General features: G+C 31.8%; 1 protein-coding gene across 2 annotated transcripts in view; it reads left to right on the forward strand.

The window, feature by feature from the left end:
• The window catches only part of LOC114334634 (prion-like-(Q/N-rich) domain-bearing protein 25), a 93,801-nt gene that overhangs the window by 20,638 nt on the left and 55,791 nt on the right, over positions 1-17,372 (forward strand). For both annotated transcript variants that reach the window (XM_050651685.1, XM_050651686.1), the window contains exon 2: positions 15,716-15,871. In XM_050651685.1, the coding sequence (XP_050507642.1) occupies positions 15,716-15,871 (156 nt within the window). The remainder of the gene's footprint in view (positions 1-15,715; positions 15,872-17,372) is intronic.

Here is a 17,372-nt window from a genome sequence, read left to right on the forward strand (position 1 = left end):
AAATATTTTTATCCTGTATAAAAAATTTAATAATATTTTTAAATGTTTAATGTTAAATAATTTTCTCATTTGTTATGGTGTGAATAAATTATAATTAAAAAAAACTGTAACAATACCTATCTCCAGCTTTGATAGAGCCAAAGGAGATGCTAGAAATACTTTGGGTATCATACAAGATAAAACTATTAACGGTATATATAGAGTTGGTACAAAATACGGTACGGTACAATAAACAACTTTTTTTTAAGAAATCAAATAAGAGAATGCAAAGAGAATTTTTTTAATTTCGAAGATGTTCCAGACGTTAAGCTGTCTCTAAGAGAAATTATTACAAAAGACCCTAAATTTGGAGGACAAGGCTTTATAAAATGCTACTGCAATAAGAAATGCTCTTCAAAATTATGTAAGTGTACCTAAAAGGTCTAACGTATTGTGCAACTCTAAATGCCATAATGCCTAAACATGTGATATTAAACACTATTTTTTTTATTTTAATTACGACTATATAAAAATAATAAACATTAAAATTAAAAAATGACGTTTTATTAAACTTAGGGCCGGTTGCTCGAACGCTAATCAACAATGATTATTATCAAATATTTAATTACTGCCACCAACTGTCAATGTCAACTTTGTTTGGGTTGCTGAAAACATAATTAATTACAATTATGAGACTAGTTAATCAATTAACATAATAATTATTAACATAATCGATTAATAAATCTCATAATTATTGTAATTAATTATGTTTTCAGCAACCCAAACAAAGTTGATATTGACAGTTGGTGACAGTAATTTAATATTTGATAATGATCATTGTTGATTAGCGTTCGAACAACCGGCCCCTAATCTAACAAATTACGACATTTTAATAGCTGATCGGGGTTTGACTAGGCAAACCCCGATTTCATAAAATTAAATTTTGACCTTTGCCTAACCAACTTAGTCTCTCCTAGGTTTGACTAGTCAATGGCCGAAAATGAAATTTATTTCGGGCTTTGACTAAGACCGTCCGTCAGTCCTGAGGATTGCCTAGTCAAACCTAGGAGTGCCTGAAATTCGGGCTTTGACTATAACATTAACATTGAACTTACTTTTTAATCCATAACCTATTCCCTATTCGTACAGAAACATCGTATTTTCTATTTTGAATTAAGTTAACTATCAGTGTTAGGTACATTATTTCATGTTGTTCTGAAGCTATTTCCTAGTGGCATTTTTTAATAAACTATTTTAAATGGGAAATAAGCCACAATTTTACCAAAAAAAAAAATGATTTTATTAACGTTTTGACGTCCAAATCGCATGCCGTTATCAAAATAAAAAATATTAATAAATCAAACAAAAATGTTGTTGCGTAGTAAAAAATTCTTCTAATAATTTATTTAATCTGACTCATTTATATCGGCAATATCATTTTAAAGTCTTCTGCTTTAAAATGTATAATATATGTCTGAATTGCCGACATAAATGAGTCAGATTAAATAAATTATCAGAAGAATTTTTACCAAGCCACAACATTCTTGTTTGATTTATTAATATTTTGTATTTTGACAACGGCATCCGATTTGGACGTCGAAACGTTAATAAAATCATTTTTTAGTAAAATTGTGGCTTATTTCCCATTTAAAAAGTTTACATTATTTCATATTTTTCTATTGTTCTTTTGTTTATTTAAAAAGCTGCTCATTAATGAACAACTGCTATCCATGTGAAGTCAGACGTTAAATAAATTTTAATTTATGTAAGTAAGTCAGTAACATAAATTAAACAATACTATTATTTTAGATAAACCTTGTTGAATTTTCCTCAGCTACAGTTAAAACCCAGGTAACGTTCTATTAATATTTACCATTATAGGTAAACAAATATCAATACATATACAATGAGTATTTGTCATAGAGCTAAACATAAATTAAAGTTTTTTTTCTACAAACCTGTTAAAAATGCAATTTTTAGCACTCCATATGAGCCTTAAAAATGTCACTTTAAAGCCCTGGGTGCTTTAAAATTTTTAATGCACTGTAATTAAAAGTGAAATGTCAAATTTTATTTTTTATGTATACCTAGCACAGATTTGATCATCGAATAATTCGACCACAAAGATGATGTCTTCCACACCTTGGATTTCTCCTCAAAATACGCCAAAAATATATTTTGAGTATATTTCCCAGAAACGCCTTTCGCTTCACACCATTTCTCAAACTTATTATAAGCGATATTATATTGCATTCTGGATTTCCTCGGCAACAAATCCAGGATAGCTCGACTGGCCGCTACCTCTATATCTTGAAATTGATCTTTTTCTATATTTTCTTGCATTTTAACGAAAAATCGACAACCGCGTTTTAAAAAACTAACAGACGTCTGACAGATGCTTCAAAACTTCCGTAAACAATTAAGTCAACAATGGTTGCTAAGGTCCGTAATATACGATGCAATTTAAAATGTATCAAAGGTTTTTTAAAATTTAATTTAAACTGTATTATTGCATTTTTAACACGTTTGTAGAAAAAATTTTATACTTACCAAGAAAGTAAAACTTCACTTGTAGGTAGATGGTAGGTATATAAATTTATTAAAAATTTTTATCTAAAAAGATCCAAATTGGATTGAAGTGGGTACATCACTAGTACCAAAAACACAAACGTTTTCGGACCAATCAGTCCATCATCAGGTTGAAAACTTCAGATCCAAAGTAGTTGGAACTAGCTACATAGTTAGGTCGAAAGACCTTAAGTATTACAAGAATTAGGCCATTTCGGCTACAACAATGTCGACAATAAGTCGATGTTAAAAGAATATAAAAATGTAATGAGACTATAATGGAGTCTTCATCTTGGCTTCAAACTGACAGCTTCAGTTCATATGTCCAGGATAAGTCCCGAAATGGATAAAAACTGACTAATTTTAAGCAACTTTTGTTCTATAGAGTTTTTTTCACCAAATCAATACTTTTCGAGTTATTTGCAAGTGAATAATATGTTCATTTTTCAAAAAAATAACCATGTTTTTAGACGGTTTTTCGCAAATCACTCAAAACGTAGGCATTTTGTCGAAAAAAATATTCTTACCAAAACTATAGCCTATAAAAAAGTGAAAAAAACGGTGTATAGATTAGGTCCCTATACCTACCAAAAGCAGAGTTATAGCTAATGAAAAATTGGTTCATATTCGAAAAATTCCAAATAGAATAATTTAATGTGAAATATCCAAATAATGAAGCATTCTTGGGGGAAACACATTAAAACTTTTTTAAAGTGTTTAAAAAAAAGCTTTATTTCTGTTTTTATAAAAAAATTCTATCATCAAATGTAACCAAGTTACACTCAAAATAAAGTTGGTCCCTTTTGTTTTGGCAAAAACAAATCAGGAAGATCACCCCCCAATTAGCAACTTAAATGAAATTAATCGTTACCGCTTCACAAGTTACTTATTTTTGAAAAAATTTAGTTTTAAAGTAAAATTTTTAAAAATTTGAATTTTGAAAAAAATGCTGTTTTTCAAAATAACTTAAAAATTGTTAGAGGTACCAAAAATCTTAAACAATAAAAAAAGTCGGCTTTAGTTCTCTGAATATTTTGTACTTTTTTGTTTTTCTGTAAGACAAAAATTGGTTAAGATTCGGTGTTTCTAAATTTGCATACACTCGTGATAAGTGATTCGTTCAAGCCCTTTTAACTACAGCTCTTTCAAAAATAAGGAATTTGAACCGATGAAACTTACAAATCATATATGATCAATATATACGCGAGTAAAGTGGTAACAATTCAGTTCATTTGAAATGCTAATTAGGGGGTGAATTTCCCGATTTCTTACCAAAAAAAGGGACCAACTTTATTTTGAGCGTAACTTGTTTATTTTTGATGCTAAATTAAAAAAAAAACGAAAATAAACATTTTTTTTTCGCCAGATAGTGTGAGGCCTAGTTATTTAAACTACATCAGTTGTTCTATTATCTGACCCTCCAACTCTAGGTTACATATGACGAAAGTGTTGCCAATGCGGGTCCATTATAATATTGGATATAGAAACTGAGTCAATACTCGCAATCTTAAAGTTTGTATTTTTTAATAGTTGTTACACAATCATGGGGCAACCGATTTCGAGGCTTACAATTTCTGCCTCATCTTCAGGCCCAGTACATAAAGTCTTCACAATTACAAACTACAAGATATCAGTGACGGAAACTGTTCTACAGCTAAAGATATTCATGGAAGTCACCAGCCCCATCAAAACAGCGGACTAGTGTAATAGCTCTTAATATCTAGATTATTTGTTATATTGTGAAATCTAGATTTCACATCTAGATTATTTGTTATATTGAGATTACAATCTCAAATATGACATAAAAAATATAAGGTCGTTCTTGCAACCTAAAACCCTTTTTTTTAATTTGTGCACGTGAATTTTGTGAGTGATGTCCCATTTTTAAATGTTTTTTTACACTATTATAAACATTAAAAATAAAAACAACTGCAAAAGAACCAGGACAAAAAACAACTGTTAACTGTAAAAAAACAAACATCATCTAAATACACACGAAAAAAAAAAAAACAAATCTAGATTTCACAATATAACAAATAATCTAGATATTAAGAGCTACTACACTAGTCCGCTGTTTTGATGGGTTACTTTGAAAGATTAGTGTTGCGTCGTCTACATAGCTGGCTATTTTAATTTGGTTCCCTCCCACTTGGTACCCGTTTTTAGTTCTTATTTTTTTTATTATTTTATCCATGATCAGGATTAACAATGGAGGACTTAGGGATGGGTTAGCTCTTCTTTCTTTAAATCAAAATGCCTTCTTAAGGTCCACGAAACATAAATATATCGGTTTGTTGTATTCTAATGATTTCTCCTGCACTTGCCTCATTATAAATGCAGCGTCGGTGCATTATATTCCCGACATAGAACCTTGTTGTTCGTTTGCTAGTGTTATAATGTCATTTAGTTTGTTCGTTATCACTTGTTGTTGTTTTGTTTGATTTCTCTGTAATTCTCTTGGTCCGATTTGTCTCATTTTTTGAAGACAGGTATTAGGATGCTCGATCTCCGTTTTTGTGGTATTCTGTTTTGTTCAGTGGCGGCCGGTGTGGTAGTGCCTTGGAGCCATGGCACTACCTTATTTTTATGCAGAAACATATTTTTTTATCTTTAAACCGTTTTAATGCCCGTTCATTTTTTGTGCGTATTTCTTTTCTCTTTATAAATTATATAAAACTTGGCAACTGTGCAGTGTAGTACAACCCTCGCCAAGGTCGCCACTCACAGCCGACGGGATGATCACATCATGCCAAAAGAGGCTCGGAGCCATCGTCCTAGATGGCTCGGCTGAAAAGATAAAGATTTTACGGACATTATATGTAAGTGACAGAGATAGAGCTACATATATTGCACTTTTAATACACGTTTAAATGAGACAAGGCCGTGCCTGGCTCGACAAGGAAGATCTAACATTTTTTATTATGATCATAGTGAATAGTGGATCGTAGAGGCAAAAAGATTCTCGTACAGGGTAGTACATTATATTTTCGAGTTTCTTTACGCGCTCGCTCGCTCGTTTTTGTATTTAAAATTTTTTAATTTTTAATAAAACCCGAGTTAAATTCAGCTTATCGTGATAGTCTAATTAAACACAATGAACAAGAAGTGGATAAAGAATCGATATGTTTTGAATCAAATTAAAAATTATATCTATATGGTTTTGTGGAGCTTTCGAGTTAGTTTTCAAAAATCACGACGAAAAGGAAAATTCAGAAAACAGAGGCATCTTTATGGAACTGTTCAATGTTAGCCGAATTAGACAACGACTTAGGTTCATATTCAAAGTTCCAAATATTTAAAAGCATGTACCTCAAAACAACACAAAATGAACTCCTTCAGTGCATCTTAGATGTTTATCACGAGGAAATAAGGAAAGAAATTAAAAATTATCTTTGTGTTGCAGGATTGCCGATGAAACGACAGACGTTGCGTCGCTGGTGAATTTCAGTTAGTTTTAGTTTTCCGATATTTGTGTAAAGGGCGATAAGTTGAGAGATTTTGGAGATTTTACTTGTTGGGCGGACTCTTACATTTTTCCCGAATATCGCGTGGTGTAGAGAAATTTAAATACAAAACAAGTACGAAACGAGAATTATAAAAATGGAGACGTTCTATTGTGACAAAAAAAAGCGGAAATAGACAAACATAAACAGAACAGCGTTTTTTATGAGGTAATTATTGTGGTGGATAAATAATAAACATTCTAACACTGTAAAAAGCTAAGTGGTTAAACGGATAAGAACTAGTTACTAAACGCCTAGTATCATAGGCGAAGTCCTGCTTGAATTTTAAGCAGTTTTGGGGATTTAAAAAAAAAAGAACAATTAACAGAAAATAAAAAATAAGGATATTTTTGGTGCGTGGATAAGTGGGCACACCTCTAAAGCGGGCCATTCATGATCCGATTTGTGGTCCCTCTAGTGGGACCACTAGTGGTCTTACTAGTTGGATGTTCCGCACCATTCACGGTCCAACATTTTATCTTACTAGCCTCCAACTTCAGTCTTTACCTTTCAGTCACCTGTTTTCACGGTGGTGTACACTGCTCAGCCAAAAATGTATCGAGTAAAGTCTATGCAAAATATAATTCGGAGGATTTGTGTTTTTAAAAATTGGGTACATGAGTTGAGGTTTCATAATTAAGAACTAATTAATTTTTACGACTCTTGTAATTTTTACTTTTTAAGATGTAGGGCAGTTATATTCTATTTTAGAAAGAAATAAAAATTTGTTCTAAACTGGAGCTGAGATTTACTTTGCTGTGTGTGGGTGTATCGTGTTTTTTTAATAGTAGCAATTTTTCGTGCCATTAAAAGTTATTTTCTATTATTTATTTGCGAACCTATGGATATTTGCTCAGTGATGTACCAATTGAGATTTTGTTTGGGCTGATGTTGTAAGCAAATTGTATACACGGACAAAATACTAGTTACAGTGCAGTCTCGTAGCAAATTTACCATTTTAATTGGGAATAAATCCCAATGTTAGTTAGAAATTAAATTTATTTGACGTTTCGACTTCTACTTCTGAAATCGTTATCAAAATGTTCCGAAGTGGAAGTCGAAACATCAAATAAATTTAATGTATAACCATCGTTATACATTATCGTGGCCTATTCCCAACTCAAATAGTAAATTTGCATAAGATGCCAAAAGAAAATAGTTTCAGATTAATAAGAAACTGATCTTTATTTACTGAAAAGAAAATGATTGGTCCCAACTAAAAGTAGATAATGAAGAATACTGTATTTTAATAGGGGTAATTTTTTTGAAAGTTTATTTTCTATTAAATATTTGCAAACTAGGAATGTTTGCGTAAAGAAACTTGTAGACATCCCATACGTAATATACTGCGAGGCATAAGTTAGGGATATAGAAAATTTATGCTCATTTTCATAATTGATTTTTTAGTGAACGGATTAACGGGTCTTGCTAATTTTTTTACTATTTAAGATATTTCTTATTAGTATTAACACAGTTGTGCAAAGATTTGCTCAAACTTCTTTTTTGTACTTATACCGGGTGGAGGATAAGAAATGTTTTTCTTATGTTAAGTTTGAAACACCCTGTGGGGGGGACGAGGTACAATAATGAGTATGCATCGGAATCGTATTATAGTCTTATGTTTTGTGAACATTTTGTTTTTTGAATGTGCCTGATATCTTTAGAAACAAGGAAAATAGACGGCTTTGTAATTTAACATGTGTTTTAACCGAAACAAAAGTTTGAGACACCCTTTAGGGAGGAAAAGGTAAAATGGTGGTTATGCATCGATACTATGTTGTAGTCTGATCTTTTGTGAACCATTTATTTTTTTAATTTCTCTGATATCTTTAATAACAAATAAACTAGACGGTTTTACTTTTTAACGTTTACTTTTTAAAGTGTTTTAACTAATGACTGCAATACGTGAGGAGGTCATATCTTGCTAAGTCATGTGATAAACAAAAAGAGTGTTCAAAGAAAAATAATATGTGTAATGTACCTCTCGATATTTAAAGAGCCTCCAGGTAGACACCGAATCCGTATTACTTTCAGGGAAATTCCACCCCAAAACATCATATAGCCTCCATTAAACAATCTCGTCTCTCTTATGTTGTGCTGTGCATACCGCTTACCTGATCGACAATCGTTTACGTTATGTGCCTTTCTGTTTTTAAAGTTTTGTTAACTGTTATTTTTTAGTGTTAATTTAGTTTTGTTTCAGTTAAAATACATGTTAAGGCGTAAAACCACCTATTTTCTTGTTATTTTCTTTATCTTTAGAAAGCTAAAGGTATCAGGGAGATTCAAAAAACAAAATGTTCACAAAACATAAGACTACAAACTTAACATAAGAAAAACATTACTTTTCTTCCACCCGGTATAAGTACAAAAAAGAAATTTAATTAAATCTTTGCACAACTGTGTAAATACTAAAGAAATATCTAAGATAATACAAAAAATAGCGAGATCCGTTAATTTGTTCACGAAAAAATCAACTATGAAAATGAGCAGCGTAGTGGAAATTTTTAATCCAACATCCAACATCGGCATTCACGCTCCAACTTTCTTTAGTGGTCCCACTAGTGGTCTTACTCTAGTGGGACCACCACCCACTCACGGTCTGATTTTAGATCCAACGTATCACTCTCTCTCTCTCTAGTCGTACCACTAGATGGACCAACAATTGTAACGTGAATGCCCCGGTTAAGTGGTTGAAACGGGTGTAGCTCATTTTAAGCTACGTAACAAAATGGATGGATATACTGCGGATGAGGAGTCGAAGAAAAGAGCAAGTGATACGGAAGATTGGGCATTCGACAAAAGTAAAAAAATGCACAGGTCACCCAACAGCGATGATAACAAACTAGTAAAAATACTAGAGGGTCTAAATATGTTAACTATAGAAATTAAAGAACTACGAGAAGACCAAAAAGAGTACCGAGCTGAAATCAAGGAGCTGAGACAAGAAAATGAGAAGCTGAAGCAAGAAAGCAAAGACACCAAACAAAAAATGGAAGAATTGGAAATGAAAATAGATAAAATGGAAAAAGATAAAAGGCGAAATAACATAATACTACAAGAAATAGAAATAGAAACAGAAGACCAAAATGTAATAAAGGGTAATGTAGAAGATTTCTTCAACGACGCCCTAAAAATTAAAACAAAGGTAAAGAACGCGAAGAAAATTGGAAATAAAAGTTGCCTAATTGAGCTCCTTAGTGGAAGGAATAAAGAAACAGTAATAAAAACAAAAGTAAATTGAAAGAGATTAGGGAAAAGCAGATATATATTAACGATGATATGGACAAAGCAGAACGGAAGATTGGGCATTCGAGGAAAAATCAGAATAAGGGCTAAAGAAGCCAAAGTACAAGGAAAAAATGTGAAAGTACGCTTTCAAAGAATCAAAATAAACGGCGATGTATGGATATGGAATAAACAGATATAGCAACTAGAAAAAATGGAACAGCAAAGAGGAAACCAAAAAAACTAAATGACTTAAATGAAACGGTAGCAACAACTGCAATGGACAAGGAGACGATTCGGATTAAAGACAAGAAAATGAAAACTAACTTGGGAACATGGACCGTAAGAGGTACTTATGAAACGGGAAAACTTAAAGAATTAATTAGAGGTATAAAAAAATATGAAATAGACATATTAGCCTTACAAGAAACAAAACAATTAGACACAGAAATAGTAGAAATAGAGGATATAGTATTTTTTAAGTGGGGGAATAACAGAATGTTAGGAACAGGTTTTATCATACAGAAAAAATGAAAAACCAGAGTGATGAATTTCAAGCTGATATCAGATAGAATGTGCACAATCAGGTTAAAAGAGAATCAACGAAACATAAGCATAATAAATGTTCATGTACCAATAGAAGACGCCACAGAAGAAGACAAAGATGCATACTGTGAACAACTAGAGAGAGAATATGACAAACTACCAGGATTTGATATCAAAATAGTAATGGGAGACTGCAATGCTAAAGTGGAAAAAGAGGATATATATGAAAATATAACAGGAAAACACAGTAAACACGATATATCAAATGATAACGATCGAAGAATCATAGGTTTTGCATCGGAAAGACAAAAAACAATTCAACACAGCATTATTAAAAGATAATACGACACAGAAGAAGTACGAAGAACGAATAACCAACAGACTAAACGAAGAACCAGAAACATTACCCCCGGAAGAAAAGTGGGAAAGCATAAAAGAAGTAGTTTTAAACGCCAGCAAAGAAACATTAATTAAAGTTAATAGAAAACAAAAAGCAAAAGAATGGTTTGATGAGGAATGTCAAAAAATAGCAGAAGAAATGAGTGGTCGTTTGCCAAAAGCTGATATGTCGATTTTTGCTACTTTTCAGGAGAGCAAATTCAAATTTCTACGACTTCCATAAAATCACAGTTTTAGAAATATCATATTTGGTTTTGAGTTCAATTTTCTTACAGCTATCCATATGAGTTTACATATAATCTAGCTACAAATTTCATAAAAATTTTCTGTTAATTTTGCAAAATTCAAAAAATGTACTGATCTAAGTGCACATATCGGCTTTTGGCAAATGTTTTTTAAATAAACTACTGGCAACATTGTAATAATATTTGGTGGGTTTTAAGAGGTAGTTATTGCGCATTTTTTGACATACAACTAACAATTTTTTATTCACCATTGCGAGCATACAGGTAATAGTCTAAATTTGTTTATATCAGAAAAAGTACGCTACTGAGATATTTTAAATTAAAAATCATTTTTGAATGCCTCCTTAAATTTGCAACAAAACATCTAACTTCCCTTTTTTTCATACGATGTGTCGATTTTATGCAAAAAATAAACTATGTTAACGTTTACAAGTATTCGAAATAAGTTTCTATACATTCATAATAATACACAGAGTGTTTCTAAATATGTATGACAAACTTTGAGGGTTTCTAAATATGTATGACAAACTTTTATACAAACTCATGTATAAATACATGAAAAAATAATGACAGTTTGCTTTATAAACATATAAATCTAAACTGGAACTGGTGTATGTTTTCAAAAGACTGATAGTGTGTAAATTAATTTATTAAATCAGCTAAGTACTTTCAGCATATTAATGCCATCATCAGAGCTATCGTCTTATAGGTGTAAAAACCTCAAAAGAAGAGAAAACTTCGAACAAACACATTCTATATTTTAAAAATTAACCCAGGGATATAACCACTGGTTAGGGTAAAAAACCCTTAAATGTTAAAAATCACATTTAATGTGTTTTTTTTACAAAATGGCCACCATTCGTACAAAGAACAGCTGTTACTGACAGCTGTTTCTATTCTATTTATAAACATATGTCTGCAAATGCTTCGTTTCCGAGATACGGGGTGCTGAAATTTTTCTTACAAACTGACTATTTATCTATTGCTCTAATACCGGTTGGGATATGCAAATTAAATTTGGTGGGTTATAAGAGGTAGTTATTGTGAATTTTTTTACACACTTTGTGAATTTTATATTGGCCATTGGCGCGCATGCGGCTTAATGATATGAAATTTTCTAAAGAAAAAAATTGTACGCCACTGAGATATTTCAAATTAAATTTCAAATTTCAATTTGTGACAAAAAATATTTCTTTCCTTTTTTTCTTACGACGCACCGTTTTTATCCAAAAAATATCTTACGCTTACAAAGTATAAGTTTCTATACATTCATATAGAAACTTACGTCGAATACTTTGTTAGCGTTAATATATTTTATTTTTACATGAAAACGACGTATCGCATGAAAAAAAAGGAAGATACGTTTTTTTGTCAGAAATTGAACGAGTAATATAAAATTCTTAATTGTATGTCAAAAAATGCGCAATAATTACCGCTTAAAATAAACCAAATTTTATTTGCATATCTCAATCGTTTTAAGAACAATAAATACTTCATCTATTCAAACTAAGCATTTACGGACATTTTATAAATTAAACTATCATTATTTTTTCGTGTAGAATTGCCCCTTAAAGTTTGTCATACTTATTTAGAAACACCCTGTAGAAATTATGTCGAACACTTAAGTATTAAGTCTATCTAAGCCATAAATCTATATTACAATGTAAGCTTCCTAAATAAAAAAATATTGACAACATAATAGAGTTAAACATTTTTAAAACAAAATCTTTATACAAAATTAAAAAAACTGCTCCTAAAGAAACAAGATAAGTTCAAGAAATATAGAAAAAAAGTCTGCCAAAAGCTGATAAATACACTTCAAGTGTACATATCTGCTTTTCACATGCGCAATATTTTATGACTTACAACTGACAAGGGTACATGTCGTGGGCGTACTGGGAAAATCCGCTAACTCCATTTTTTTCAATTTTGGCGTTTTAATACCATTAAATCCACAGACATCAATATGTTAACAGGAAAAACCGTATATCTCCAAATTCGTTATCCACCGGGCTTAAATCGTTAAATTCAATGACAAAGAAGATCAACTCACTCCATTTTTTTTCTAAGTTTTCATGAAAAAAATAATGTTTTTTCAAATTTGTATGTACATATTATTATTATGTGCACACCACCAGTGGTTAACATCCTTTAAAATCATATCCAGGTACCAAAACTTGAACAGCCAGTGTACCCGATTTTTAAGAGGTAAGAGATTAGGTACTACAATGTTTAATGCGTTTTTCTCAAAACTTTACTTTTGTGAGTTAGTGGATTTTCCCAGTACGCCCACGACACAGTATAAAGAGGGAACCTCTATATACTGTGCCCACGATATCAGCTTTTGGCAAAACGTTGAGTTGGTCATGTGGGCATATCCAGATTTAAAAGTTGAGGGTAAGCTACATTTCGCAGTACACTAGACATATCTGCTTTGGGCAGATGGAGCATATAGTCACACACTATCAACTGGCATGAACAAGTGCAAATCACAAAAAGTGGACATATCAGCTTTTGGCAAACGGCCACAGAAATTAGAAAAATAAGAATAAAAAACCTAACAAATAATAGTGATATTAGCACAAAACAATATAGAGAATTGAGGAGAATGATGAAGAGAACATGCAGAAATAAAAAAAGAAAATACAACGAAGAAAAACTTAAAGTGATAGAGGAGAAATTCCAAAAAAAAGGAAATAAGATCCTGTTACCAGGAAACAAGAAAAATGGAAGGAGAATACTAGAATCAAAATCCATATATGAAAAATGAGGAAGGAATATTAATAAATGAACCAGGGGAAATAATGAGAAATTGGCAAAGTTACTTTACACAACTTCTAAACGAAAACGAAGAAGAAAGGGAAACAATCCAGGACAACAATTGAAGATGACCGTATAGTAATAGAAGCACCTAGGAAGGAAGAAATAGAAAATGAAATAAGAGGACTAAAAAACAATAAAAGCCCAGGAATAACAGAAATATCGTCGGAAATGATAAATGCAGGAGGAAAAAGACTACACAAAGAAATACATAATAACCTGATAAAAAGCATATGTGAAACAGAAAGAATGCCAGGAGAGTGGGACATAGCAAGGATATGCCCCATACATAAAAAGGTGGCAAAATGAAATGTGAAAACTATAGAGGAATCGCGTTGCTAGAAGTGGTTTACAAAATCTTGACAAACATCGTAAGAAAAAAGCTAAATCAATACACGGAAAATATATAGGGCGAATATCAGGCAGGATTCAGAGGCAATAGGTCGACCACAGACCAAATATTTGCGTTAAAAGAAATTCAGACTACGTGCTACGAACATCAAATTGCAGTATATGTCCTGTTCGTCGACTTTAAGCAGGCCTAGGATACGGTAAATCGGCAACCGATGTACGAACTAATGAAAGAGATGGGCCTACCAAGTAAAATCGTCAGGCTGGTAAAAATGACTATGGATAACACCACAAACGAAATAGCGTGGAAGGGGCATAAATCAAATAATTTTGAAAAAAAGGAAGGATTAAGACAAGGAGACCCACTATCAACGACTCTTTTTAATGTAATACTGGAAGAAATAATTAGAAAAAGTAAAATAAACACAAAGGACGCGATTTTTAAAAATAGCCATCAATGTATAGCATTCGCAGACGATCTAACACTATTAACGACAAGCAAGAAAGAGCTAAAAAAATTAATGAGCAACATAATAAATGAAGCAAAAAGGTTTGGTCTCCTCATAAATAAGAAAAAGACAAAATACATTATAATGGGAGAAAAAGATAAGGAAAAAGAAGACAATTTCACATTGGAGATAGAAGGAGAAAATTCATGCGCGTTTAAAAAAGTTTCAGAATTTACTTACCTCGGTGTAAAAGTAGATGAAAAGGTACATGGGGAAGGGGAGATAAAAGCAAGTATAGCAAAAGGAAACAAAAAGTATGCTGCATTGCGATCATTAATGAAAATATGTAAAAAAAAAACAAAAATAAGAATCTACAAAACAGTTATCAGACCTACATCTACATATGCATGTGAAACATGGGTGCTTAAAAAATCAGAAATAGACCTTTTTGAAAGATGGGAGAGGAAAATACAACGAGCAATATATGGATGCGTAAAAATAGATGGTCAATGGAGAAGAAGAAATAATAAGGAACTTGACGAACTTTATAACGAACCAAAAATAACGACGGCAATCAAAGCACAGAGAATTCGATATTTAGGACACATTCAAAGAATGGGAAGGCAAAGAATGCCAAAAATGGTACTATCACGTAAACCAATATAAAAAAGAAGAATATGTAGACCAAGAAGGAGATGGAAAGACAGCGTATATGAAGACTTACAAAAAAGTAATATTGTGAACTGGAAAGAAAAAGCTTTGGACAGAAAACAATGGAAGGAAGTGGTCAAGAAATGTATAAAAAGGCTATAAGGAATATTAAGTGATTTATATGAATAAATGTAATATTGTATAATATAGTAGTACAGGATATAGTGTTATAAATATTATAATATGTAATACCGTAAAATGGGGTGACTTTGACCGATTTTGTACTTTAATCCTATAAAAATCATATTTTAAATTTTGCTACATTTTTGTATATGCAAATATGTTATGGGTTTAGGCGTCTACTTTCAGTAGCTTAGATTATAATTACAAGAAAATAATCATGACTTAGAAAGAAAAATATAAAATGCCTTTGGCAAAAATGCAAGTTCACCCCATCTGGGGGAAGTTGACCGTATATGCTTTTTGCCTGTTAAACTTATTTTTCTTTTAGGTGGGGTTAATTTGACCGTTTTTTAAACCATTTTTTCTTAATTCGTTATATTGGTGGATTTAACAACCCTTGGAATATTAATTCTTTTTTTTTATTTAAAAATGAATTCTTAGATATTTATAAATTTGAATCGTTAAAAATAATTTTAAAAATTATACAGGGTGGCTGAAGTATATCACAATAGATATTTTTCTATGTTTTGGTCAAATTCACCCCAGCGGTCAAAGTAACCCCATTTTACGGTAGTAATTATTGTAAGAAAAAATTCAATCTTTCATCCCTAGGTCTTCAAGGCCTGTTGATTTATAGAATATTTATATTTATAGATAGACAGATTATATTTTGATTTGATTAGAAGTCTATTATCAGGCATATTATGTAATACATATTAACATTCCGCTTTTTCAAACCTATCTTAAATACAAATTGTAATGTTAGTTTAAATTATTCAATTTTCTGTTTCAGATAGTTATACAAAATGCAGAGTAGATGCAGATTGTGCTAAGATCAGCGACCATACTTTTTGTTTTGGCAACGATGCAGACAAAGATGGATACTGTAGGTGTAAAGAAAATTACGACATGGTTAGCAGAAATAAAACATTTTTCGCTTGTTTGGGACGTAAGTAGTAATAAATATCAACACTTTATTTCAAAATGTTCTTAGATATTGCCATTCACGTTTACTTAGCATTTAGTCAAATTACGATGACAACGGTCGCATTTAGAAGACGAAAAAGTAAGAGAGCATTTCTCGATGGAGCGGTAACAGTTGTTTCGTTTTGTGAACGGTCCGCTCCCTAAATTCGTGATAGCCTAGCACTTTCTATTATATTATGTGAGGTTATATACTTGCCTCTGCACAATAAATTGTTTTTTACTTCATAATCATGGTCAAAGACCATGGATTGTTTACCATCTGCGCTATTTTCCAATTGATAATTAGTACTTGACACAATCTTTCAACAAGTCTATTGACAAATTCAAAAAAGGTGGCATACGTTGGACGGAGGTAGCGGACTTAAAATGAGCTCACTGTCATGGCGACCGTTCTGTAACACATTCCGTAAGTAGCGCCACATTTGAGAACGAATTTCCAACAGTTGCGGAACCGCTCCGTCACTTTTTCGTCCGCTGACTGCGACAATTGTTTTAGTGTTAGTGGGACTTATTACTCAGCGATTACCAGGGCCCCCGCAAGGCTGATTGGCGCCCGCGTGCGGGACATATTTTGGCGCCCTTTAAATCTACTATACAGAGTGAGTGGGGAGGAACGCACCAAACTTTCAGACTGTATAATATACGTAAAAATAATCAAAAATAACTCATAATATGTTGTTATTCGATTTTCATTTGTTTCCGAGATACGGGGTGTTAAAATTTTTCTTACAAACTGACGATTTATTTATTCCTCTAAAACCGGTTGAGGTGTGTAACTGAAATTTGGTGGGTTTTAAGACATAGTTAGTGCACATGTTTTGACACACAATTAAGAATTTTATATTCACCATTGGCGCGCGTATGGGTAATAGTCTAAAATTTTTGAAACAAAAAAAATAGTACGCCACTGAGATATTTCAAATTAAAAATTATTTTTGAATTCCCTGTTGAATTTCTGACAAACAATATATTTTCATGTTTGTTCATACGACGCTTCGTTTTCATGCAAAAAATAAAATATCTTAACGCTTACAAAGTATGTATTCGAAACTTCGTCGACAACTTTGTAAGCGTTAATATATTTTATTTTTTGCATGAAAACGAAGCGGCGCATGAAAAAAAGGGAAGATAGATTTTTTGTCACAAATTGAACGAGGAATTCAAGAAAGATTTTTAATTTGCAATATTTCAGTGGCGTACCATTTTTATCTTTAAAAAATTTCAGACTATTACCCGTACGCGCGCCAATGGTGAATATGAATTTCTTAATTGTATGTCAAAACATGCGCAATAACTATGTCTTAAAACCCAGCAAATTTCATTTGCACACCTCAACCGGTTTTAGAGCAATAAATAAATCGTCACTTTGTAAGAAAAATTTTAACACCCCGTATCTCGGAAACAAATGAAAATCGAATAACAACATAATATGAGTTATTTTGGATTACTTTTACATATATTAT

This window comes from Diabrotica virgifera, chromosome 5, assembly GCF_917563875.1.
Source record: "Diabrotica virgifera virgifera chromosome 5, PGI_DIABVI_V3a".
Taxonomy (NCBI): domain Eukaryota; kingdom Metazoa; phylum Arthropoda; class Insecta; order Coleoptera; family Chrysomelidae; genus Diabrotica; species Diabrotica virgifera.